This window comes from Adiantum capillus-veneris, chromosome 12, assembly GCF_014529385.1.
Source record: "Adiantum capillus-veneris isolate H3 chromosome 12, ASM1452938v2, whole genome shotgun sequence".
Lineage (NCBI taxonomy): Eukaryota > Viridiplantae > Streptophyta > Polypodiopsida > Polypodiales > Pteridaceae > Adiantum > Adiantum capillus-veneris.
Genome location: NC_140942.1, coordinates 50,603,152 through 50,629,117, shown reverse-complemented (window position 1 = coordinate 50,629,117; position 25,966 = coordinate 50,603,152). Strand labels below are relative to the sequence as shown.

The following is a 25,966-nucleotide window of genomic DNA, read 5'->3' as shown; positions in this document are numbered from 1 at the left end:
ATAGAGTATGCTAGAACTTATGGGAGACCTGCTTTATGGATGGAGATTATTGTACTTATTGTTAGTATGCAAGCATGGCTAGTATACTTGTAGAAGTAGTTTAAAATGCATATTATTTTATACATGACAATTTTTGTATTCATTGTCATGTTTTCTTTACATGTCTTTCTAAAACATTACTCATAAAGTAATGACAAGTGTGTGTATAATTTTTGAGATAAAATTTGTTACTTAAATGTTTTGCTACTCATGTGTGTGTTCAATGCTTTGTCTTTTCAGATATGAGTTATCCACAGTCCTTTGTGGAGCAACTAATGTCTTTCTCTAATGAAGAGGCCCTCAAATTTTTAGATTCTTGGAGGGCCAGTCATCTTGGAAATAAGAGAGTTGTTTCTTCTCCATCTAGCATCTCTATAGGTGTTGACACTACTAGCAATGAGAAATATGACCCAATCATATATGAACAGGTGTTTAGGCCTCCACCTCCTAAGCTTAGAGAACCCAATAAACTCTATGGTAGGGATTTCCTCTTAGAAGAGGATAATAACCAACATAGAGTTCTTTATTCAAACTATGGGTTTGCTAGATGATGGTTTGCCAAACACAATCCATTTGGAGACCTTAGAAATAACATGGAGAGAAAGAATACCGTGTTGGATGTAATAAGAAAAAATAAAGGTGAGCTTAAGCCTCTAATAGTAGCTGGACAAACTTATCATTGGAAAGAAGAGGACGTTTATACATGGGCCATCAAGTCTCTTGCGGCAAAACGAAAATGGAGAAAAAAAAAACCAAACAATGAATTATCTTCTAGCACCCCAATGGTATGTGTCCTTTTGTAGGATTTTCTCTAAGTAATGAACTTCTATTATGTCAAAGTATAATCGAAATGTTTTCATGAGATTAGATAGAAAAAGAAAAAGATGATGATGATGATAACCAAGACTTTCATGAGAATGATGGAGGAGAAAGTGAACTACAAGGAGAAAGTGAGCTAGGAGAATATGGTTCACTCACAAACTTGTGAGTAATCCTCTAAGGTATTGGAAATTTATATGAAAACGAATGATAAAGAAAGTAATGCTTTTGTTGTTATTGAATAGCTAAAGGATGCTTGTGCACAAGAAACCACTTGTATATCTATTGAAGAAGAAGAAGAGCAACCACAAGCTACTCATGTAAGCACTTCTATCTTAAAATAACAATAATGTATGACCTATCATGAAAAAATTTGTTATTATGTGTTTAGAGAGAGACGGAAGCATACATTCCTAAGATGCCATGGGAAAATCATGATTTACAAAGTAATGCTTATGAGGTATGTGTGGTTTACTCCTCTCTCTCTCTCTCTCTCTCTCTCTCTCTCTCTCTACACACACACACACACACACACACACTCACACTCACACACACACACACGCACGCACACACAAGCATGTGCGCGCACACACACACAAAGATATCAATTGAAATAATTGAGGTAAATTTAGCTAGTTTTGTGTGCATGTGTGTATGTGTGTGTGAGATATCCAAATTCAATTGCTTAATGCGCAGGCATATAGAAACTACATTCAAGATGAAGAGTTTGTCCAATGCTATCAAGAAAAGGATATGGAAGTAAACAATGAATTAGATGAGTATGAAGACCATATCACAAAACTGGTACAATTCTAATTCATGTATTTTTTTCACTCTAAAACTTTTTGTTGATTGCACTCTTTTCTTGAATAATTTGTGAAGGAAAAATTCAATGGAAGGACACAAATTATAAGTGGTACAAACAAAGAATAGAAAACAAAAAGCACACTAAAGCGGAAGGTACTATTTAAAGATGCTTCACATGGAATATTTAGTTAATGAAATACTTACCCTACTTAATTTTAATGTTATAAAAAATCCATGTTTTCCCACTTCTATAGGCTACTTCTAAGATTGAAGAGCTACTAAAGGAAAAAGATCAAGCTTCAAAGATTTGAAGCTTAGAAAGAAAAAGGTTTTTTTCTTCACAAGAATAAGATTCTTTAAATATTTTTGTATGTGGATACAAAATAAAAGAGTGGACTTTAATTGTTTTAGGAGCAGAAATCTGATGGGGGATGTTCAATGAATCAAAATCAATGTGTGTTGGAATTTCAGGTATGCAATAAAAGCTAAAAACATTGCCTTACTTATGTTCACAAAAATAATACGTCACTTTTTAAACCATGTTATTTTGTTATGACAATTATGTAGGCACGAAATTTGTCCAGGGATGACAAAGAAACTATATATTAATGAAGTGGCTAAATCTCAAGAAAGTACAAGACTTGTACCACTTGATCAAGCCAACGTATTTTGCTATGCAGAAATCGAATAGTTTCCTCAAGAAGAGAGCAAATGAGGATACTAATAAATCCACTATGTGTGAAGATTTAGTTACATGGCTTTTGTTAGAAGGCGTGCTAATTTATGATTTTGATAAAGTTGGCTCTTTATCCATGAAGGATATCATTGTAACAAATGACAAGTAGTTTTATAATCCAACCACATGATTTAAGAACTGTAGCATGTAACACACGTTATGTAAGCTTTCATTTGTTATACTCATAGCTATCTTTATGAATTAAGCCTACTTTAGTCTCCTAATGTTGAAGTAATCTCTCCTAAATTGTTTGCTCGTGGGAATTTTTTTAGATTAATTACTATTTTGTGTCTACATGTTCCTTAATAAATTATTAGGTGAACTACTAGGTTGTTTATAGAAAAGCTACTAGATGAACTACTAGTTTGCAAGCAACCGTCCTTATATATTACTAGATGACTTGCTAGGTCGTAAACAAAAATTGCTAGTTGACTTACTGGTTTGAAAACACCGATATGTAAGGTCAAACTAGTAATTGAGTCAACTCCTACACTGAACTAGTGATCTTTTTACCATATTGAGACTTGAATTGCCATATGGCTATTCAAATCTCCATATAGTAACAAAATTACTATATGTAACATCTAGGAGTTGTCTCCTTTTTACTTAGTTGCACTCTTACTAGATGTGTGTATTGAAACTAGTGAATCATCTAGCAATCATATATTTTTTACTATATGGTAAGCTGTCCAAAGCCCCTTGTGTGCATCCTCTTCTCAATCTTACTCATCTCCATGGCTAGCTTTGCGCTAGCTGGGCGTGACATACTTCAATGGAACACCAGGTGATCTCTCTCTCTCTCTCTCTCTCCCCCCCCCCGCCCCCCAATTACTGATGCTGATGCCTCTGATCCTCAATTTATGTAGCTCCACAACGCATGGCACCAATGCCGCTGCTGCCGCCACTATAAACTTCAACATCATCCACAAATGCTGGAGGGGTGACTCCACCTGGGCACGCAACTGCATGAAGCTCGCTGATTGTGCCATCGGATTTGGCAGAAAAGCCTATGGCGGCAAGGGAGGCCAATACTATGTCCTCATCGATGATGGTGATGATGCTCAAAACTCTACTCCTAGCACCTTGCCCGCGACATGACCATCACCTTGCAAAATGAGCTCATTTTCACCAGTGACAAGACCATCGATGGGCGTGGTGCCAATGTCCACATTGCTTATGGGCCTTGTCTAACTGTGCAGTATGTGAGCAATGTGATCATACACGGTATCCATTTGCATAATTGCCGACCGGGACACAACGGTCGTGTGCGTAGCTCCACTGAGCATATTGGATATCGTGGTGGCTCAGATGGAGATGCCATCAACATTTTTGGCTCCAATGACATATGGATTGACCACAATACTTTATCATCTAGCATCGACGGCCTCATTGATGTCATCCATGCATCCGCAGCGGTCACGATCTCTAACAACTACTTTTCCGACCATGACAAGGTATATATAATCTGTTAAGCTAAGCTCCCGAGAAGATGCCTGCATGAAAACCACATGCCTTCATGGTGCTTTAATTAAACATGGCCATTTGCTCAAAAGCTTATATCTGCTCGCAATATGGTTGAGTAGGTGATGCTTTTTGTCCATGATGATTCCTACAGTGCTGACAAGGGTATGCGCGTCACCGTTGGCTTCAACTACTTCGGCCATGGTCTTGTGCAGTGTATGCCAAGGTAATACGCACCGCATTTCGAACAGGCGTCTCCGTCGGTATGCTCCTTGTCTGAGAAGATGGTTGCAATGTTTCACAGGTGCCGACTTGGCTATGTCCATGTCCTCAACAACGACTATGATGGATGGGGAGAGTATGCTCTTGGAGGATGTGCTGGTCCTACGATCATCAGCGAGGGAAACCGCTTTAGGGCCTCATCCTCTGCCAAGCAGGTAAATTAATTCCATACTCATAATCATCAGCAGCATCCATAGCTACGTCGTACGTGATGTTACCATGGATACTTAGATGCTTGCCGCACTGATCAGGTGACCAAACGCGATTGCAAGTCGTGTGCTTGGCAAGGATGGCGGTGGACATCGGATGGTGACACCTTCCTCGAAGGGGCCTACTTTTTGCAATCAGGTCCAGGAGTAGATGCCAAAACCCAGATTGACCTCAGCACTGGAGCTGGCACTTTCAAGCCCTTCTTTCCGGCTGCGGCAGGTGCCCTTGAATGTGCCGAAGGCGGTGCCTGCTGATTGTGATTGCAAAGCACATTATTAGTTGCCAGAACCTGAAAGCATCCTCATGAGCACCGTCTATAATGAGTCTATAATGCAATGACTGTACATAGGCATAAGCCTCTATGGACCATCGAGGTGGTGCAACAGAGTGAAAGCTTCTTGTGAAGGTCATTGATACCACTACTCCAAATTCTTTGCAAGCACCTGGCCCGGGGCGTTGTCGCTAGCTGTGCATTCAAATTACTCCCGTATGGTGGTGTTTCTACTGTAATATCCTTACCTTGTAGCTCAGGAGCCTCCCCTAATTATGTACCACTGACAATTTTCCTGACCTTGTAGCTCTCTGCGGGCGCTTTCCTGTAGAGTCAAATATAATAACAAAGCCCAATATGCACTACAAGTTTTAGACATTTTTACACCTATGAAAATTGAGTGTAAATATCACTTTTGTCACTCTACAGTGTGAATAACATTTTCTAGACTCAGAAAACTACCATTTGAATGTAAATATTGTGATTTTTACACATGAAATTTTTTCACATCTCTTTTTTTCCAGTGAAAATTTTACATATGCTTTTTTATAGCAATGAAAAAATAATTTCTAGGTAAAGTTTGTAACTTTCTTATGTGTAAATATTTATACGTTAAGCAAGTCCATGTGTTTTTTTTGCAGTGAGTATATTTTCTTACCTTCCAATAGCATTTCAAGGGTAATTTTTTTAATACAAATATAAACAGTGTGAATTTTTTTCGCACATTCATAGCCTTCATATATTTTCATATGCAAAATTTTGTCACTCTTATTTGAGCCCCACTTAAATAATTACAAGCAACTATATTTCACAATAGCTATTTTTTTCACCATCTAAATTTTTTTTATGAGGATCGATGAGAAACCGCAACCTACAAACATATATACCAGCACCCATATTGGAGGTCAAGAGCATGATTTTGTTCTCCTTCCAATGTGGATGTTTAAGTTGGTTGTTGCTGCTTCCAATGTGGTTCTCCGTCGAATGGCTTCTCTCTTTATACCAATGCCCGTACACATGTGCTTCTCAAGCTATACTCCACCACCATCTTGTAGCTTTGGGAAGGGCTTGACACATGCACAAATCTCTCAACTTCTTGAGGAAACCATGTCAAAAGGGCTTCTACCTCAACATATGAATAGAGCTCATGTCGACATGATTTAAGTCATCTTCACATTTCTTGATGTGTGGTAGAGAGATTCAACATAACCTCGTGTGGACACCACACGGTGTGCAACGTTGTTGGGGTGGCTATCCTTCATACGGGTGGGCAATGTAGAGAGATAATAATGTTTGGGACGTATAAAACACCAAATTCAAGTCTTGTACGATCTATTTTTCATGGCTTGTTTTTTTCAATTCTAAATAATTACCACAAGAAATAATGACATATATATCTCCTCTTTCTCTACTTTTCATAGCTTCAAATCTTTTCTACTTTTAGGTGAGCACAAATCTCTCTCTCTCTGTCTCTCCAATTAAGAGAGAGAGAGAGAGAGAGAGGAAGAGGGAATGGTATACTACACATGGAATTTTGGTTCTATATTACAATTAAAAGGCTCATGTGACACCAAAGCGGTGAGTATGTCTACTTAGCTTTATGCTTCAAGAAATGGCTCCCCATTATAACCATAACACAAGAAATACAAGTTAGAAAAATGTGGGCCGCTTTCACCAAAATGAGTATCCACGTGCTATCTAGAAAATCACTCGTTGAACTGAGGTTTCTAAAGTGACAAAGTCTTTAAAGGTTGAAAATTTGAGCACTCCAATGAGTGACCCTATCAAGAATTTCTTATTCCTTTCTTAAAACAAGTAGGCATGGCATTTGCATCATTGGCATTTTGAATTGGAGACCATCCATGAAGCACCTCCAAACATGTTTCCAAATCTTGCCACTTGTTTTCTCCTTGAACATTCCAATAATATGTGGTTGGATCTCTCCTCAAAAACCCTAGCTCGACTGCTTTTTGTTCTGCATTTATATTGAACATGACAACATCCTTGAAAGATGGAGTAGACATGGAGGAGCGGCTTACAACCAATACTACATCCCCTATTTCCACCCATGGCTGTGCACATCCAACCTTGCCAGGTTGTAGCAACCAAGTTCAAAAAATGGTGTTGCTCATTTCATATATCACCTTGTTCTGGGTATTGCGCAATGGTAGAAAGAAGCACTTGTGTAGTATGGCATATGTTGGTAAAAGACACTTCTTTTTGCGAGAAAAATCCACATCACTGATCACTCTCATTCCATTGACCTTATCAAGTTGAAGAGCATCTATTCCATTGCCTCCATTTATAAACTCCCCAATCAAGAAAAACTCAATGCCCCTGTTGAGCTCATGTAACAAGAAACCTATGATCTTGCATACACCCTTGCTGTATTTTGATGTCCTAAATTAGTATTTCTGCTTAAAGTGATCACCACATTGTGTTTCGCTTCATATCGCTCGCCGCATATGTATACTTTTGAGTAAGAAAATCCCTCTAGATCAATATATTGTTGGCCCCAATAACTCTTCAAAGAAATGATCTCCCAGCCTTTAAGAGCCCTTTTTGTTTCTTTCAAACCATGTAGAGCAATTTCCTTTCTCTGAATCATGCTCAAGAAATCACATGGGCCAAGCCTTTGAGCACTCTTGTACAACTGTGTTGCTTGACCTTTAGAGGATGCAATTGCTAAGCACAACAGATGCCATCTCTCACAAGCTCTTAGTTCCATGCTAGCCTTATTAAAACCTTGTGGCATTAAAAGAGTCTCATGTATGCATGAGAGTATCCTCTCTCAAGGTGACAATCCATCCTTCTCAATCTACAATTGTTGCAAGGTTCATGATAAAAGCGCTCGAGTGTGATAATGAGTGTATGTTAACTCATTGAACCTGTTATTTGTTGGAATCTCTTCAATTCCCAACAAATTTCTCTCAAACTTGTAGCACCAAAGTCGATCATGGCTAATGTGGTGTATTATGTCATCAAACAACTCTCCAAAACCTATATACAAAGATTGACATTATTTTTGGTCTTTATGTAATATAAGGAGATCTTATTATATTTGTGGTCAATAGAAGCATATACACCTGCCACATGCTCTAGAGGAGAAACAATCTCTCCTCCCTCTTTATCCATAATAATTCTCCATGTTGAAAGTAGTTTTCGGGTAGCATTGATGGTATCCAAAGTCCAACCATGAGTATGTGTGTAGTTGTAGAAGATATGAGCTACGTCAACCAAAATCATCCACAGATCTCTCAATGTCTTCTCAATCTCTAGAACATTATTTAAAATGTGTGGTAAACACCATTGAATAAATTTTTGATGCTCTTCTACAATAAAATTTCCATGGTGTCTAGTAGCATGCAACGGCCATCGTCCACTTCTACGAAGTTTTTGGGGAATTGCAGCAGTAACTTCAAATATTGCATGAGTGATGGATGTTTTCATGCCATTGATAACCTTTAAAAATAGTTGTATACTTCTTAAAAATGTTCAGTGCAAGAATGTGCATCACATCATACACAAAATCCAAACTAATGTCAAAGTCGTAGAGATGGTATAACCTCCAGACTGGTGATTCTCCTATTAACCCTGCATTGGATGGAGTAGTGTTATACTCCTCCTTTGTTTCTCTTTGTCTTGAAAGTCTTATAGCTTCAAACATCTCTAATACAGTCCTCTTTTCTAGTGGGTAGCGAGAAATATATTTATTCTTTGTGTATCCATACTTTGGAATGCACACCCCTTCAGTGATTTGCTTCATGGGAGGCTTATCCCGTCTACACCCGCTCTTGCCCCCATCCTTCAAACACCTTGGTTTACATTGGGCTGGGTGATCACCTCTCCATGACATGACAATCCCCCTTAGAATGCAAGAAATGATATGCTATGTCCAAAGACTCGTCAAATATGGAAGTTGATGGATAGTTAAAATTGATGGAGAACCCATCAACAAAAGCCGACTCAAGTCCACATATTAAAGGCTCTAAAAGGTATGGAAGAATATCTCCATGTTTTTTTTCTAACTTCAATAAGATGAGTGGCAAAAATAGCACTGGCAAAGGTCCAATAATTGAGTTATTGCCACTGTTAAGGACCACCACTTCAACAACCCCACTATCTTTCGGCTTGGTTGAAGCCGTTTGAAATCCATCCCAATGGCACATTAGTGCAAAGTTCCGAGGATCCCCCTAAAAAAACATGAAAGTTACGGGCATGATAAACATTGCTAAGATAAAGCCTGTTCAAATTGATTGCAATGTTGTCTCACCTTGACCATTCTTCTTGGAACTTTGATATTTGTTGCACAATGTGAGCATAAGAATTGATATTCCTTGGTAATCTCATTCCAATTGTTGTTTAGCTCTGGACTACGCAAGGCGGATGGAAAAGTCCGATAATACATGGCACAAAAACTATTGGTGCATTTAACTAGAATCTCCCACTCTTTCTCTGGCATGTAACCATGATGCCTAAACTTATGTGCCAAGTCGTCAATATTGTTTCCCCTTGTTAGACGAAGAACTTCGTGACCATGAAGTCAACGCAAGGGAACCCAGGGAAGTGGTCCCTCACGTTGAATTACCTCGTGCATCCAGTTCTCCCAGAACTTTGTGTCGAGCTCAACATATCTACCCTTTGCCTTTACAACTAGTTGGGTTGCAACCCCTCTTGGGTTGCAGCTCTCACAACCTTGCCTAGATCAAGTTCGACACCTTTCGAGCTCTCTTCCATGACCCTTTAGGAACTTTGAATGTATTCAATCAAGATATTCAACAACAAGAATTAAACATAAAGTACTTTAACAACTCCCAAATTTATTTTACCGTCTCTTTTTGTACCCGGATATGGTATTAGATTCACAAGTTTGTGTGGGTTTGGTCTCATAGGTCATTTTGGCCACTTGAAGACGTTAAGAAATCATTTCATCTCTCTCTTTCTCTCTCTCATTGTATAAGTGATCACACATATCCCACATAGTACTAGCTAGTAGCACTCCCAAATTCATTTTTAGCATCTCTCTTTGTATCGAGACATCGTATTAGATTCACAAATTTGGGTCGATTTGGTCTTATAGGTCATTTTGGCCACTTGAAGACATTAATAAATCATTTGAGCACTCCTAAATTCATTTTATAGCATCTCTTTTTGTACCTAGACATCGTATTAGATTCACAATTTTGTGTCGATTTGGTCTCATAGGCCATTTTGGCCACTTGAAAACGTTAATAAATCATTTTAGAGGCAATTTTGCGATTATAAAATCTGGTAAGCAAAAACTGAGAGAGAGATAGAGAGATAATGTATTTCTCACAATGTTTTTATAAAAAATAGCCACGTTGCAGTATCCGCAAAAGCGCGCAGTATTTGCTGGCCCTGGCGACCTTCACCTTCATCGTCTTGCCTCAGTCTTGCTCGCGAGCGCAACTGCTCTCCCAGCCATTTTTCGACTGCTACGACGTCGTCCTCGTGCGCAGTGGGTAGTATACACTTTAACACTACAATGGTAACCTAACAAGACATAAAAGTGTCCTTTTAGGGTTTTGGGAAAAAATTCCAAAACCATAGTAGATCCACTCATTTTTTAAAATCCTTTCATGAGCTTATAGTTCAATAACTACTACATATGGAAAAATTGAGAAACTTGTAATTTTTCTCATCCCTTGGTCACTACAAGCCTCCAAAGTTGATGGACCAATGCATTTTGCCCAAAACAGCCCTTTCTTACGGTTGATTGCATATAAATAAGAGTGGAGATTTTTGTAGTACATGAGATAAAATGCCCCGTTAACTTCAATGCGTTGGTGACCAAAACATATGGTTTCTTTTACCTCACTAATTTTGTTTTGGGGCAAAAAAAATAGGTACAAAAAGTTGCATTTTTGCCATTCTGCGGACCTATCATCAAAGTTTCTATAGTCATGCTCAATACAGATACTATATACATGTTTTCTTAGTTCCCTTTGGACCTCTGGATTCAAAAGGAGCCATGGAGCATGTCAAAAGGATAATGGATCTCTTACAATTGGAACCTTAGGGGCAATGATAAAGTGCTAAATACAGCAAACATGAAAAAAATGGGTTTAGCATTATGACCTCTAGAAACCCATAGAAACTACTCAATATCTAGCAAGTTTGTAGTCTATGATTAGATATGGTTACTACCTACAAAATACACACAATTGGCCTAAGAAACTAGCAATATTGAGAAAGTTATACTTGCTACTCTAAAATGTATGGTATTCTTCAGCAATCAAAAAACTCAACCATCATCATATACTATGCTATATAGCATATTAGGTCCCCCAAAACTCAAGGAAGATTAGCTTTATGTTATACATTACACTTACACAATCAAAATTGAACTTGGATACCAAGAAAGCCACCAAAAAAATCATAAAAGTGCTAATTTTGGCCAAAAAAACAGGATTATGCAATTCTTGTAAATTGGTCATAACTTTCAATTTTAACACTTAGCTCTCCCTACAAGCATCAAAACATGTTTAGAACTATGAAGGCCTAACCTCTAGCCATCAAAACCTCACAAACATGAAGTTTAGAGTGGTATAGTTGCCAAAAATTGAAAAAAAGCCAAAAACAGGACCCGTTTTTTCACATAGTTTAGGTTTAAAAATGTTGTGCAAGAGTAAGGTTAATGGTGAGATCAATACTCAAAAAATGCTAAGTTTTTTTCATCTCATAAGGCAACTTTGTGGATATATAGCACCTAGAAATTCATTGTCATACTCTTCAAATAATTCAAGCAAAATGGTCACTTAACAGGACACAAAAGTGTCCAAGGACATAAAAGTGTCATGTTACCATTCTAGTGTTAATGCTCATGTTTTATAAGGTTGTTGATGTTAGCTGGCTGGAACGTGAGGGAAACAAATGGATAGGGGGAGAGAGACATACACAGAGAGAGAGAGAGAGAGAGAGAGAGAGAGAGAGAGAGAGAGAGAGAGAGAGAGAGAGAGAGAGAGAGAGAGAGAGAGATGAAATGAAATGATATATTAATCTCTTCAATAGAGAGAGAGAGAAATGAAATGAAATGATATATTAACATCTTCAATAGGCCATATGAGTCGACTCTACTAAACATAGTTGAGGTATATAAACAAAGATGGCCACTTCGGGGGGGGGGAATGAAATGAAATGTTATATTAATGTCTTCAAAAGGCCAAACTGACCTATGAGACCAGAAAGTTACAATGTGGTGGATCTGATACAAAGTAACAAGATGACAAAATGACAAAATAAAATACTATGGACGGGGAGAGAGAGAGAGAGAGAGAGAGAGAGAGAGAGAGAGAGAGAGAGAGAGAGAGAGAGAGAGAGAGAGAGAAATGATATGAAATAGTGAAAATGATATATTAATGTCTTTAGGAAGACAAAATGACCTATTAGAACAATCCGTTACAAACTAGTGAATTTGATACCATCCTTGGGTACAAAAGGAGACACTAAGATGAATCTAGAAGTGCTACTAGCAAGAACTGTGTGGGGTATGTGTGATCAAAGAAATGAAACACCGATCTACCGCACTTGGGTAAGAGAGAGAGAGAGAGAGAGAGAGAGAGAGAGAGAGAGAGAGAGAGAGAGAGAGAGAGACGGAAAGAGAGAGAGAAATGAAGTGAAATGTTATATTAACGTCTTCAAAAGGCCAAAGTGACCTATGAGACCAGAGAAAGAGAGAGAGAGAGAGAGAGAGAGAGAGAGAGAGAGAGAGAGAGAGAGAGAGAGACTATAAAGGTAATATAGAAACACTCTAACAATCTATCGTAGTTGGGGATATGAGAAACACTTCTAGAGATTTAAAGGTAATTGACAATTTTCTCTTACAAATCTCGTGCTCTTTCATCAAACATGGAGAAGGAGTGCTTAGAAGGCATCACTCGCTAGAATGCAAGGGAAGTTACTCAATTTGTTAAAGGCTACTTAGGTTCCGATCGATACACATGCACCATACTCAAGAGTAACATCAACGGAAGCAGTCTTCTCTATATATCTGTGCCTTTATGGGAAGCTTTAGGAGTGGAGTACATAGCCGGACACTGAGTTGCATTGTGTAGTTGGGCACAAGAGAAATTGTCGACCTCGAAGATTTCCTTACCGCAAGAGAAGCATGTCCATGATAATGACAAGGTGAACAGGCTCTTATCCAAAGCAAGCCACCAACCAAGCAACAAGTGCCTCTCTCTCAGCCTCCCCCACCAATTTTGATCCCAAAGAATGCTCAGGACAAATCCTTTCTTAGAAAGAATTATAGTTGGGAACACAGCAGATATAACAAAAATCTAGAGAATATCTGAAAATAGCTGAGAATGGTCTGGGTCTCTTCACTATAGAAAAGTTCATAAATGTTGACCTAAGTAAAGACAAGGAGATGAGAGAACAGATTGATGACTTTATACGGTGCAAAAGGAAGACATTGATACCTTTTGGAGGCACTAGGGACAAAGATGGTGAGTACATGTCAGAGAAAGTGATCTTTCAAAAGCTAAATTAGCACAGACACTCTTTGCGATTGAAATCTATGTCATTCTCTAGTGAAAAGAGCAGAGGGTATCGTTCTCTAACCATTGATTTGGAGGACAGCGAAAATCAAACTCAAGATACCTTAGATAGTATGGAAGCGCCAAGAAGCCTTGTGGATAATCAAAAGGGATACCAACGGAGTGTGAGCCCTCCTAAAAGTGTCACAACCATGGATGATGAGTGTTATGTTTCCGCAGGATCTCATAAACTGGTCTCCATCATGGGCTCATCTCGAATCTTCTCACATGAGAACATCAGCTGTAGATATGGACTGTTTCCTTAAGGTGTGCAACAACAATATGTCTTTATTCCTTTCTTAGATGGAGATACCAAGGAGATTTCCATTGGTACAATCTTTTCAAAGTCTTGCGATGGAAATACCTATGCAAAGTGGAAGGTGAAAATAGAATCTATCAACCAAGAAGCACATGGATGTTACATCCCTGGAAGCATTATGCAGGTGTCATGTTTGCATGTTGTAAGTGTCTCTTTTGAATGTGATATCCAATGTGCAATTGTTTCCAAAAATGAGAGCTTTAAACTCACTAAAAATGCCGTGTGTTTAGGGACAAGTCATAGAACTTCCTATTGTGTATTTAAAAATGCTTGAAAGTAAATCCTCCTTGGAATTACTTGTAAGTCTCACATTTTCTTTGGATTTGAATTTTAATTAAGTTCTCTTTTTTGGGACTATTAATAAGGTAATTTAACCCTTCCAAGGAGGAAAGCCACTCCTTCTCTTCACAAAAACACTCAAGTGTGTACTTAACCACCGGCGAAGGTGCAAAGGAGTGCTATGAAGCACCAATAGAGGTACTCAATTTTTCTAAGTTTTATTTTAAAGCTGTTTACATACACCTAAGTTCCTAAAGACTACATTTTTTACATTTCAAGGCTAGTAACACTTCAAACTGGTCATCCACATACATGCAATCAAGCAGCATATCTCCTGAGTATAAGTTGGGACATACACAAAAATCTAAGGAGATCAATGTATAGCCTTTATTTTGTTTGTACTTTGATTTTAATTTAGCAATCTTGTGCCCTCTAAAATTTTATTTTTCGACTCCCCTAGGTTACAATGCTACCTATCAATGGATCGTTCACAAAAATCCAATTACCATCCTCTTGTGGCAAGAACAATTCTTGGCATGACAACGTTATTGATGAGGTTTTCTTAGTAGGGTTGTAAGATTTTGTACGTTGATCTTTTGTAGCAAATTTTAAAGTATTCAAGAAATTTTTTGGAGTACGTATTTATCTACTTTGTATATATGTGTTTATAGAATTTTGGAAATGACTCTCCTCTAAGTGCAAATCTACCTATTAGCTTGGATCGTTCAAGAGAAGAAGTGAGAGAGGTAGATTGTGATCTTTTCCACAAAACCAATCACATGTAATTCCTCAAATTTGGCTTTGTTTAATGATGTTGGTGTGTAGTCAACATGGGAGATGTTTGATATGGTGCAAACACGTGAAGACCATGGCATTTCAATCATCAAGAATTTTGTAAGGACTTCTTTTTATTATCGACTATGTCATGGGTTGAGACCTAATTTTTTGCTTACATATGATATTTAATGTAGGTGCTTAATCATGCATTGGTAGCCCTTGATGACAAAAGTGATATGGAGATATCTAGAGGGGTAATCCTCTTTGGTTTGTCCTCTTATTGAGATAAATCTTGTGACTTGCATGTCAATATCAATTTTGTTTTAGAATGATGACGCTACACCACCCATTAAACATATAAAAAAAGAAGCCAAAGGTCATGTGCTTAAATGAGCTCTTGATAAGTGTCTTAAACTCAAAGTGTGAAGAAAAAAACTCTATCTAACTATTAATGGTGTTTGAATGATACCTTTATGTTTTCCTATAGTGTGGAAACAAAGAGAGAGGAAATATTCCCTCAAAAAAAAAGGTTTGAGATTGGTGATTTGATGTCATTAAAAGACGTCTCCCTTGAAAGGAATCAAGAAAATCTTGTTTTTGCACGCTTTGAAGGATCTCACAAACAAGAAATCATCTAGCATTGACGCCGTCATTTCAAGGGTTTGCTCATTGTCAACTGATCTTTGTTAGAGACTTTAAATCTCTATTTTGTAATGATTTTGAGATGGAATGGTCTTTGCAGCGTGAAGCAAGAGAAAATGGAAAAGCTAAAAGAGTTACCAAAGTTCTTGCTAGATACAAAGAGAACACCTCTACCCTGGTACAAGCTCTTTTCTTGGTATACTCATCTAATCAAGCATTTTGAGTATTTATTGCAGGTTTGCACGTCTAAAACAAGGAATTTGAATCCTTCTCATAACAAAGTCACATTATCGCCTCATGTATTGCTACTAACATCTTTGGTCTTATAAATGAGCACGTTGCATTGCAAATTCAATAGATTTTTTATGAAGGTCCTTGCATGATGTAACATACCTTTTGCAGAACAAGACACTTAAGAAGACAACAAAGGAAGCGATAACTTTGAAACTGATGGGAGAGCACAACATAGACCTCATGTATAGGTGACTACCTGACTTTTTAAAAGAGCTGCAACAAGAGACTACTCTGAAGGAATCATTTGATTTCAAGAAAAAATGCAAGGACTAAGAGGCATTGAATGTTTTAGTGTCTTGGGCCATTGGGCAAAACAAGATTAAGCTCAAAGACACTAATGCTAAAGATATGGGTCAGGATGAAGTTAAACTTGTTTAAATCAATTTCACTATGGAACTGTGGTTATATACGTTGCCTCTATTTTGACAATTTTTTTGGGCAGTTTGGCATGTCATGCACAAGCGCATATTCGAATTATAAAGCTAAAAGATTTTATGGGACAAGTTACAATCGATATGATCTCAAAGCATTATTGCTCTTGTTGTAGTCTAATGTTTGATGTATGATAGTTGATTGGCTGCTATTAACAGTTTTCATACCAAACAACTATCTCATAATTTGGATATTGTTATGCATACAAGATAGAGATTCCTTTCAATATGTGATAAATTCATAGCTATGAAACTACATTAGAGGTGTTGAATGTTTCTAACATGGAAACTTTTTAAGTGTGAATAATATCACTACAAAAAGATTATATGTGAGAATCAGATCCTTTTGTCATTGTGAAGTGAACAAATTTTACCCTATTCAATTTTTTGCAATGACGGTGACGGTTAATGTCTCTCTTTTGCATAGATAAACAGAGCAAGGTTCCAACTAGAATTTTTTTCCACTGGTTTTCTACCTATCCAATGTATTCATTAGCTTGTATAAAATTGCAACTTAAGAATGAAATTTTTTTTATGTCAAAAGTGGAAATAATTTACGCGTAAGATTGATAATTCTCTCGGTTAAGAGTGGAAATATTTATCATTATAAGATGTATGAGTGAAAAATATTTTCATTAGAACTATAAAATGTAGAAGGAAAATTTTTCTAAGGTGCTAATTTTTACCTACTTTGCAGTACAATCTTTAAGAGCCTCGATTGGGAAAATTTCACACCATGAACGTGCAAGGTCTTGAGTGAAAATTATTTTCATGTGTTTTGGTTTTTACATTCCGTAGGAACAACAAATATTATGCGTTAACAACTTTTTCTCTTATGAATAGTAGAAAGATAACAATAGTTATGAATAGTAGAAAGATAACTTTTTCTCTTATGAATAGTAGAAAGATAACAATAATTATGAGCTCAATTATTTTTCACGTCAATACTTTATTTTGCAACAGATTTATTCCCACTTTGAGGATAAGAAAGTTTGATGCATGGTTTAAAAAAATAACCATTGGAAAAAAAAAAAGCAATGAGAAAAATAATTCACACTTCCTAGGTTTTTTACACCTTAGGGTGTTAAAGAGGGTGGAAAAAGGACCTTTTTCTCAAAGGGAGAAAATTTCTAAAACTTGTAGTGCAAGTGTCTCTTTGTGCTTTGCTTTCCGGGTGTCTCTCTCTCTTGCCACCATGCAGAAGGGTAGATCCAGAGAACGCAGGCTATTGTCCTGCTTCGCGTGGTTGAGATGGAGAAGCGTCTAGGAGAGGCAGTTGCAACATCTTTCTCCCTTTTCATTCTCCCCCCCCTCTCCGGGTGGGATAGCACCATCTCTAGCTCTCTCAATTTCTGCAAGGCGTGGATCCCGGGCAACGCAACATCTCTCTCTGTCACTCTCTCTTTCTCCGTTTGGTTTGTGTGTAAGGCAGCGCCGTGGGTGCAACACCCTAGGTCCTCGCGTTGCAGCTTGCTGCTTCCTTGCAACTCTCAGCGAGTGGTGTAGGTAGTAATGTGCGGTGACAAAAGGGAAACCGTGGGTTCGCTATCATCGGAGAACTAGAGGCAAGGGGATATTGTCTGTGGTGCAGGCCTAAATTTGCACCAAGAACCCCTTGTGAGGGAAGGGGAAGAGCATCTATGGCGACGCGTGTGATCAGCGAAGCGGGTGGGCTTTGGGCCGTCGGATCCATGTTGTAGGAGGGGGGAGGGTATAGCTGCGGAGTTGTTTCCCTTGCACAAACGCGTGATAGCTGGGATGGATACGGGGTGAGAGTCCGAGGGGGGAAGTCCGTGGCTTGAGTCACGATCGGAACAATAGGGAGCCTTATCTTGTTGTCCCTTGGAGATGGGATCAATGATGGATTAAATTTGAATTGTAGATCCCTAGACTCCACCCAATGGATTTTATAGATGAGGGTCTACAGGGCAAGGCTCGAATGTGGCTGCACTCTGTGTGTGTGTGTGTGTGTGGGTTGCACGGCGGGTCCGGGAGCTGATTGAGTACAGGGGCGGAAGGGGCCATGCTATGCTTGCATGCAATCTTTGTTTTTCACGGCTCTCAAGGGACACCCTGAGTTTGGGATCTCTCTCTCTCTCTCTCTCATTTATCTGCCACCATTGTTGCTCGATTTTCCTACTAGAGTTCATGGTGATAAGGAGACAAGAGAGATAACAGGATGTGTGTATGGAAATACAGAGAGAGGGAGGCAAGAAAACCAAAGGAGATGGCTACACCATCTCATCTGTGTGCAGGAAAGGCTACTCCACCAACACCATCTCAGAATGGCTTGTTGGCAGGACAAGGTGCGGTTGCAACCAAAATGCATCTCTCCCCCTCTTGCTTGTGTGCACGCGAGGCCTCACGTGGACCAGAACAATGGCCTTGTTGCTACAAACGGAGGCGCAATGTCCCTGCAAAATACCAAAATACAAGATATTGCAATCCATGAAACGCACAAATTTGCTTACCTAGCAAATCATGTAGCACATAATCCATGTCATACACGACATAGAGAGACAGAGAGTGAGAGAGAGTAGAAGAGCATGTGTAAACGCACCTCCTAGAGCGGAGTGCTACGCCGGCATGGCGAGAGAGAAGAGAAGCATGACACAATCACTCGGTGCAATCTCCCCCCAGGCAACAGTGACCATTTCCCTCTTGCATGTATTTACTTTATAGGTTTCTTGAATGGTCAAAGTGAGTACAAACTAACCGGCTGGTCCTAAATGGCCAAAGCTCATAATAGAGCACTTGAATAATAAAATATACATAAAATTTATATCTGTTTACATAGGCCTTTTCTCGGTTAAGCCTTTTCCACCTGTCAGCTGCAATAAATACCAAAATGTCAATTCCAATACACACCTCTCCGTTGAAGAGCAACTGTCCCCAGTTGCAAATATAAGAATCTGCAAACCAAACTTGTCAAAACAGTGAAATCTATGTCAAAAATAGCACATTAAAAGAAATAATGAATGAAACTAAGCAACATTGCTTACGCCTGTCGTCATCCACATACTACCTATTCTAGTGTCCCATACCACTAGAATAAGCAGTATATGTCATACCTTGATAAATCAGGATATCATTGGTCACACTCATTATTCAATAAGACAATTCTCATCAATGTCAATTGCAATTTCATAAATACTGTAGCGACAAAAAATCATCATATACTTGTTCCAAATATCTACCCATATGTACCCACTTCAAATCCAAGTCCAAATATCCGTCATTTTGTATAGCCGGGTAACAAAATTATACTAAGGACAATGCTACAAACGAAGGCACGATGTCCCTCCAAAACACCAAAATAAAACATATTGCAATCCATGAAACGCAAAAAACTGCTTACATGGCAAATCCTGTAGCACATAATCCACATCATATGCGACATAGAGAGAGAGAGAGAGAGAGAGAGAGAGAGAGAGAGAGAGAGAGAGAGAGAGAGAGTAGAAGAGCACGTGCAGACACACCTCCTAGAGAAGAGTGTTACATCGGCACGGCGAGAGAGGAGAGGAGAGGAGAGAAGAATGACACAATCACTGGGTGCAATCTCCCCCATGCAAGAGTGACCATATCCCTCTTGCACGTATTTACTTTATAGATTTCTTGAATGGTCAAAGTGATTACAAACTAACCAGCCTACCATAGATGGCCAAAGCTCATGAAAGAGCACTTGAATAATAAAATTAATAATAAAATGTATATCTGTTCCCATAGGACTTTGCTCAGCTAAGACTTTTCCACTTGTTATCTACACTAAATATCAAAATATCAATTCCATTACACTTGCACAAGGCGCTAATGACAACAGGAATTTCAAGAGGAATGGGGAAGGGAAAGAAAGAGACAGAGACCTATGGCAAGGTGAAATCGAGAGAGAGAGAGAGAGGCAGAGCTGTGTAGAGAGAGAGAGAGAGAGAGAGAGAGAGAGAGAGAGAGAGATAGCTGCATGCACAGAGAGGCATAGCTACACGTGAGAAATGGCAAGGGGTGTGTGTAGAGGTGTCCATGGCGAGGGACGAAGACTACACAGGCGAATGATGGAAATAACTCTTTTTTCTTTGCTTTTGGAGTCACAGATTCCATGTGAATATGGAAGACTAACCAATAGTGTTTTTGATGTTAAGAAATAAGACGTAGCTAAATAGATAATCTAGTAGATTACTTAATGGAGAGAGACAGATTTACATACACAAGATTATAGAGTAGAGAGAGAGAGAGAGTACACACGATATATGTGGTTCACCCAATGTGGGCTACGTCCATGGGAAAGCAGCCACTCAATGGCTTTAGTACTTCAAAACAAGAAGTAGTTTACAAAGGGATTATACCCTTAATGGAGCTCCCGCCTTGCTTCACTCTCACCACCTCACACTCACCTTGTTGCATCAACTTCACACTATGAAATGTGTGTAGAAATGGCCTCCTTTTACAGGCCAAAACGGCTTCCCTCTCTCATGAGAGGTAGCCATGTGTAGCCGCCCTTGTGTAGATAAGTCCAAATCGGACCCTTCAATCCGCCCTTGTGTGGCCGCCCTTGAGAAGACAAGGCCGCTTTTGAATTCGGCCACCGGCCACCGGCCATTGACTACCGGTTGTTTTCCGACCACTTTCCGGCCGTCGCCCGGCCATAATATTCCGGCGAAAAGGAATATTGCCCCTGATTTTTTGCCACCGTAAAAATTTTGGTTTCCGGCGAGTGATTTTCCTTCACGCATGATGGCTTCTCCTCATAATGGGGGCCTTACAAATGTGCTCTTTTACCACATAAGGGTAAATCAGGCTCCATAAAAAAACAATCTCCCACTTGGAGACTGATCTCCAAACCAAACATGTGATTGCTTTCCATCCTGACTTCTTATCCTTGAATGCCGATTGAAGATGAGCAAAAGATCAACTTCTCCTTGTTGACCACCTTTGTAAACATGTCTGCAGGATTCTCACTTGTATGCACCTTTCCTAGCTTTAGCTGTCCCTCTTCCAAAAGAGTGCATATGAAGTGATATCTCACCTCAATGTGCTTTGTCCTTGAATGAAAGATGGATAGCGCTTTGGCTATCAGTGTACAAGACACAATTGTCTTGTTTGAATCCAAGCCCTTCTAAGAATCTGTGAAGCCACAAAATTTCTTTGCTTGCCTCCGTCATTGCTACATACTCTGCTTCCGTGGTAGAAAGTGAAACCACTTTCTATAGCTTTGAAGCCCAGCTTACTGTTGTGCCTCCAACCGTGAACACATAGCCAGTAGTGCTCCTTCGAGTATCTTTGTCACCTACCATATCTGCATCAGCATACCCTTCTAGAAAAATATCAGTTCCTCCAAAATACAAAGCATTTGTTGTTGTCCCTTTTAGATACCTAAGTATCCACTTCACAACTTTCCAATGCTCTTTACCTAGGTTGTCCATGAACCTACTCACAACTCCCACTGCATGTGCAATGTCTGGCCTTGTCCAGATCATAGCATACATTAGAGAACCTACCGCTGCAGCATATGGAACTTTAGACATATAGGCTATCTCCTCTTGTGTCTTTGGACACATATCCTTCATTAGTTTAAAATGACCAGTCAAAGGTGTAGAAACTGGTTTTTCATTTTGCATTGCAAACCTTTCTAGTACCTTCTTGATGTAATCTTCTTGAGATAGCTTTATTGTGTTCTTCGTCCTGTCCCTTGATATTTTCATGCCAAGTATCCTCTTTGCAGCACCTAAATCTTTCATTGAAAAAGATTTAGACAGCTCCTCTTTTAGGTCTTTGATGTCGTGCATGTTAGCACTTGCAATCAACATGTCATCAACATACAACATTAGGATGATGAATTTCCCATCTCCCAAATTCTTCGTGTAGACGTAGTGATCCGAGTTGCATCTTGTGAATCCATGATCCAACATCCATCGATCAAACTTCAAGTACCATTGTCTTGATGCTTGGTTTAAACCATACAAGCTTTTCTTTAATCTGCAAACCATTTTCTCCTTACCTTTTACTTCATACCCCTTTGGTTGAAGCATGTAGATTTGCTCCTCTAAGTCACCGCCCATGAGGGAATGCCATATTTACATCCATTTGCTCGAGATTTAGATCATGAGTAGCCACAAGGCTTAAGAAAAGCCTAATTGAGTTCATTTTTACAACAAGAGAAAATATTTCATTGAAGTCAATACCTTTCTTTTGAGAAAACCCTTTCACCACAAGCCTAAACTTGTACCTTTTCTTCCCACCTTCTTCTTCCTTCAGCTTGTACACCCATTTGTTTTGACGTGCCCGCTTACCTTTAGGCAACTCAACCAACTCCCATGTTTGGTTGCGATGTAGTGAGTCCATCTCCACTTGCATGCTCTTCGTCCATTCTTCTTTGGATTCATGTTGCATAGCTTCTTCGTATGATTCTGGCTCTCCAAAATCTGAGATCAAGAGATGGTTGAAGGAAGGAACAAACCTTTCTGGAGGTCTACTTGCTCTTGTAGATCTTCGGGGAATAGGTTGAGGCTCCTCATTTGGTTGATGTTGTTGCACATTGTCACTATTTGTAGTCCTTGAGTCTTCACCGTCCTCAAGCTCCATGTACTCATCACCTCATCACCTGTTTCTTTTGTTTGTTTTGTTTCCAAGTAATCTTTGTACATATTTTGTTCGTTAAAAATTACATTCCTACTCCTTAAGATTTTACCATCTTTAGGATTCCATAGGCGATACCCAAAGTCACCTTCTCCATAGCCAATGAAGAAACACTTTTTGGACATTGCATCTAGCTTTGATCTTAGGCTTCTATCTATGTGCATGAAATCCTCACACCCAAACAATTTGAGAAATGCATAATTCACCGGTTTACCTGTTCATGCCTCTTCTGGAACTCCCCCATCCAATGCCGTTGAGGGTGACCGATTGATTAAGTACATAGACGTACTTACAGCTTCCGCCCAAAGCTCAAGCGGTAGGCCTGCATGTAGCCGCATGCTTCGTGCTCGCTCCATGATTGTCATGTTCATCCTTTCCAAAATCCCATTTTTTTGAGGTGTCCTTGGGGTTGTCCTTTGCCTCCCAATGCCATTGCTAGCACAAAAGCTTTCAAAAGCTTGGTTGCAATATTCGCCTCCATTGTCGAATCTGAGGCATTTAACCTTGGTACCTGTTTCATTCTCCACAAAGGCTTTCCACCTTTGAAATATGGAAAATACATCAGATTTATTCTTCATGACATAAACCCATGTTTTTCTAGTCGCATCGTCTATGAATGTTACATAGTACAATGAGCCACCAAGTGATGGTGTACTTACAGGACCCCAAACATCACAATGAACCAACTCAAGTTTTTTATTTTTTCTTTCATTTCCTGATTTTTGAAATTTTACCCTCTTTTGTTTACCATAAACACAATGCTCACAGAACTCTAAGTACACTTCTTTCAAACTTGGTAGAAGCTTCTTTGTTTGAGGGATTTGCATTCCTTTGGCACTCATATTCCCAAGTCGGTAGTGCCACACCGCAATGTCAACATCTGTAGTTACTGCATAAGATGAAGGTTACGTGCTAGCAGTACACAAGTAAAGTGTACTGACTTTTTCTCCCTTGGCAACCACCAAAGATCCCTTTGAGATCTTCCACCGTTTGTTTCCGAATGCAATGTTGTGACCTTCATCGTCCAATTGTCCTATAGAGATCAAATTTTTGCGAAGAGAAGGAACATGTCTAACATCTTTAAGCTTCCATTCATTTCTGTTAGAAGTTTTGATAGAAACTATACCTTTGCCGACAATCTCACAAGCTTCATCATCTCCCAAGTATACATATCCAAAATTACCTTTGGTGTGGTCTTGGAAATGTTGCTTGTGAGGTGTCGCATGGAATGAAGCCCCGGAATCTACTATCCAAGAATTAGACACATTGTCTAATGAGAGAATTAGAGCATCTTGCTCTACTTTACCTGCCACATTGGCATCCAATGTTGGCTTGTTGTCTTGAGACTCTGTCTCCTTCTTCTTCTTGGACCATCAATCCTTCTTGACATGGCCCTTCTTGCCACAGTTCCAACATTCAAGAACTGACCTTGTGCGTGACTTGCTCTGCCTTGAGCGATCACGACCCTTTTGGTTTTTGAACCTCTCCTTAGGCCTTTCTCTTGTTTCCACTAAAAGTGCAGCACTTGATGATTCTCCTGTGCTTCTCCTTCATATTTACTCACTTAGGAGAACACCCACAACATCATCAAACTTAAGAGTATTTGTGTCAGAAATAGAATTACTTACAGCCATCACAAGGCTGTCCCAACTATCCGGTAGAGATGATAGTATAAGAAGAGCTCGCACTTCGTCCTCGAAATTTATTTTCACCGATCGAAGTTGACTTATGTTTGTGTTAATGTCATTTAGGTGTTCTGCAACGGAACCATTCTTTGCCATCTTTAGATTGAACAAGCGCTTCATAAGAAATACCTTATTGGATGCCGATGGTTTCTCGTAGAGGTCATCAAGTGACTTCATCAAGTCCTCCGTGGTCTTCATCTCCGAAACATTGAAGGCCACCGTTGACGCCAAGATTAACCGGATTGTTCCCAGTGTCTTTCGATCAAGGACAATCCATGCTTCATCTGCCATCATTGCGGGCTTCTTTGCAAGACCGCCTAGTGGCAGATAGAGGTCCTTCTGGTAGAGCTAGTCTTCAATCTTCATCTTCCAATGTTGGTAGTTTTTGCCGTTGAACATCTAAATCTTGACCTTCCCTTCCTCCGCCATAACTCCCACTCAATTCAAGGAATCATTTCCTTGAGATAATTTAGCTACGAGCAAACCGTGCTATGATACCAGTTGTTAGGAAATAATACGTAGCTAAATAGATAATTTAGTAGATTACTTAATGGAGCGAGACGGATTTACATACACAAGATTATAGAGTAGAGAGAGAGAGAGAGAGAGAGAGTACACACGATATACGTGGTTCACCCAATGTGGGCTATGTCCACGGGAAAGAAGCCACTCAATGGCTTTAGTACTTCAAAACAAGAAGTAGTTTACAAAGGGATTATACCCTTAATGGAGCTCCCGCCTTGCTTCACTCTCACCACCTCACACTCACCTTGTTGCATCAACTTCACGCTATGAAATGTGTGTAGAAATGGCCTCCTTTTATAGGCGAAAAGGGCTGCCCTCTCTCATGAGAGGCAGCCATGTGTAGCCGCCCTTGTGTAGATAAGTCCAAATCGGAACCTTCAATCCGCTCATGTGTGGCCGCCCTTGAGAAGACAAGTCTGCTTTTGAATTCGTCCACCGGTCACCGGCCATTGACTTCTGACCATCAGCCACCGACCATTGACTCCCGGCCATCGGACAACCAACGTGCGGTTGTTTTTCGACCACTTTCCGGCCGTCGGGCGGGCCATAATATTCCGATGAAAAGAAATATTCTAGTGAGGGAAAAAAAAAATATCGGGGGCGGAACCTGAAAATTTTGGTTTCCGGCAAGTGATTTTCCTTCACGCACGATGGCTTCTCCTCATAATGGGGGCCTTACAAATGTGCGCTTTTACCACATAAGGGTAAATCAGGCTCAGTACTTAACATTTGAATGTAGAGCGAGTAATATAGTCTTTAATAATAAAAAAAACCATGTAAGAAAGATATACCTTTTCTTGCCTTCTGAATAGGAATTTGGATTAGAAACTTTCATGTCAAATGATCAATGCATTTATTGTTCTTTATATTACCTTCACAAGTCCGCTCCTCAAAATAGCCAAATGCAACTCGAAGGAGTTTCTGAAACCTATTAAAAGATTCTTATTGAGGAGCAACACCAAAGCCTCATCACCATGGCAATGGGCTAAGTGGGAAGTCATCACTCGACCATTAATCCAAGGTGGCCTTGGGATTCTCAACCCTGCTGTTCAAGTTGAAACTTGATGCCCTTTCTGTCAATTTTTTGGTCTTAGTTAGTACAAATGAAGACCAAGCTTGGGCTATCATGACCAAGGATAATGATAGACAAGGAAAAAATGTGCTCTAAAGGTGGTTAGTGGATAGGGATTGTGATGCATGA

General features: G+C 39.4%; 1 protein-coding gene and 1 pseudogene across 1 annotated transcript; both read left to right on the top strand.

The window, feature by feature from the left end:
- The first annotated feature begins 281 nt into the window (after nt 1-281).
- Nucleotides 282-1,674, top strand: LOC147445728 (uncharacterized; annotated as a pseudogene).
- Nucleotides 1,675-3,129: 1,455 nt separating this feature from the next.
- LOC147445727 (putative pectate lyase 17) lies at nt 3,130-4,608 on the top strand. Its single transcript, XM_086526094.1, has 5 exons — nt 3,130-3,185; nt 3,268-3,855; nt 3,985-4,088; nt 4,167-4,299; nt 4,396-4,608. The coding sequence occupies exons 2-5, from the start codon at nt 3,496-3,498 to the stop codon at nt 4,606-4,608; spliced, it is 810 nt and encodes a 269-aa protein (XP_086382220.1). The 5' UTR covers nt 3,130-3,185; nt 3,268-3,495.
- Nucleotides 4,609-25,966: the final 21,358 nt, after the last annotated feature.

Coding starts and splice junctions, on each gene's coding strand:
- LOC147445727 (XM_086526094.1), top strand. CDS start 3,496: ATGACCATCACCTTGCAAAATGAGCTCATTTTCACCAGTGACAAGACC. Junction 3,856..3,984: donor ACTTTTCCGACCATGACAAG/GTATATATAATC, acceptor ATGGTTGAGTAG/GTGATGCTTTTTGTCCATGA. Junction 4,300..4,395: donor CCTCATCCTCTGCCAAGCAG/GTAAATTAATTC, acceptor CGCACTGATCAG/GTGACCAAACGCGATTGCAA.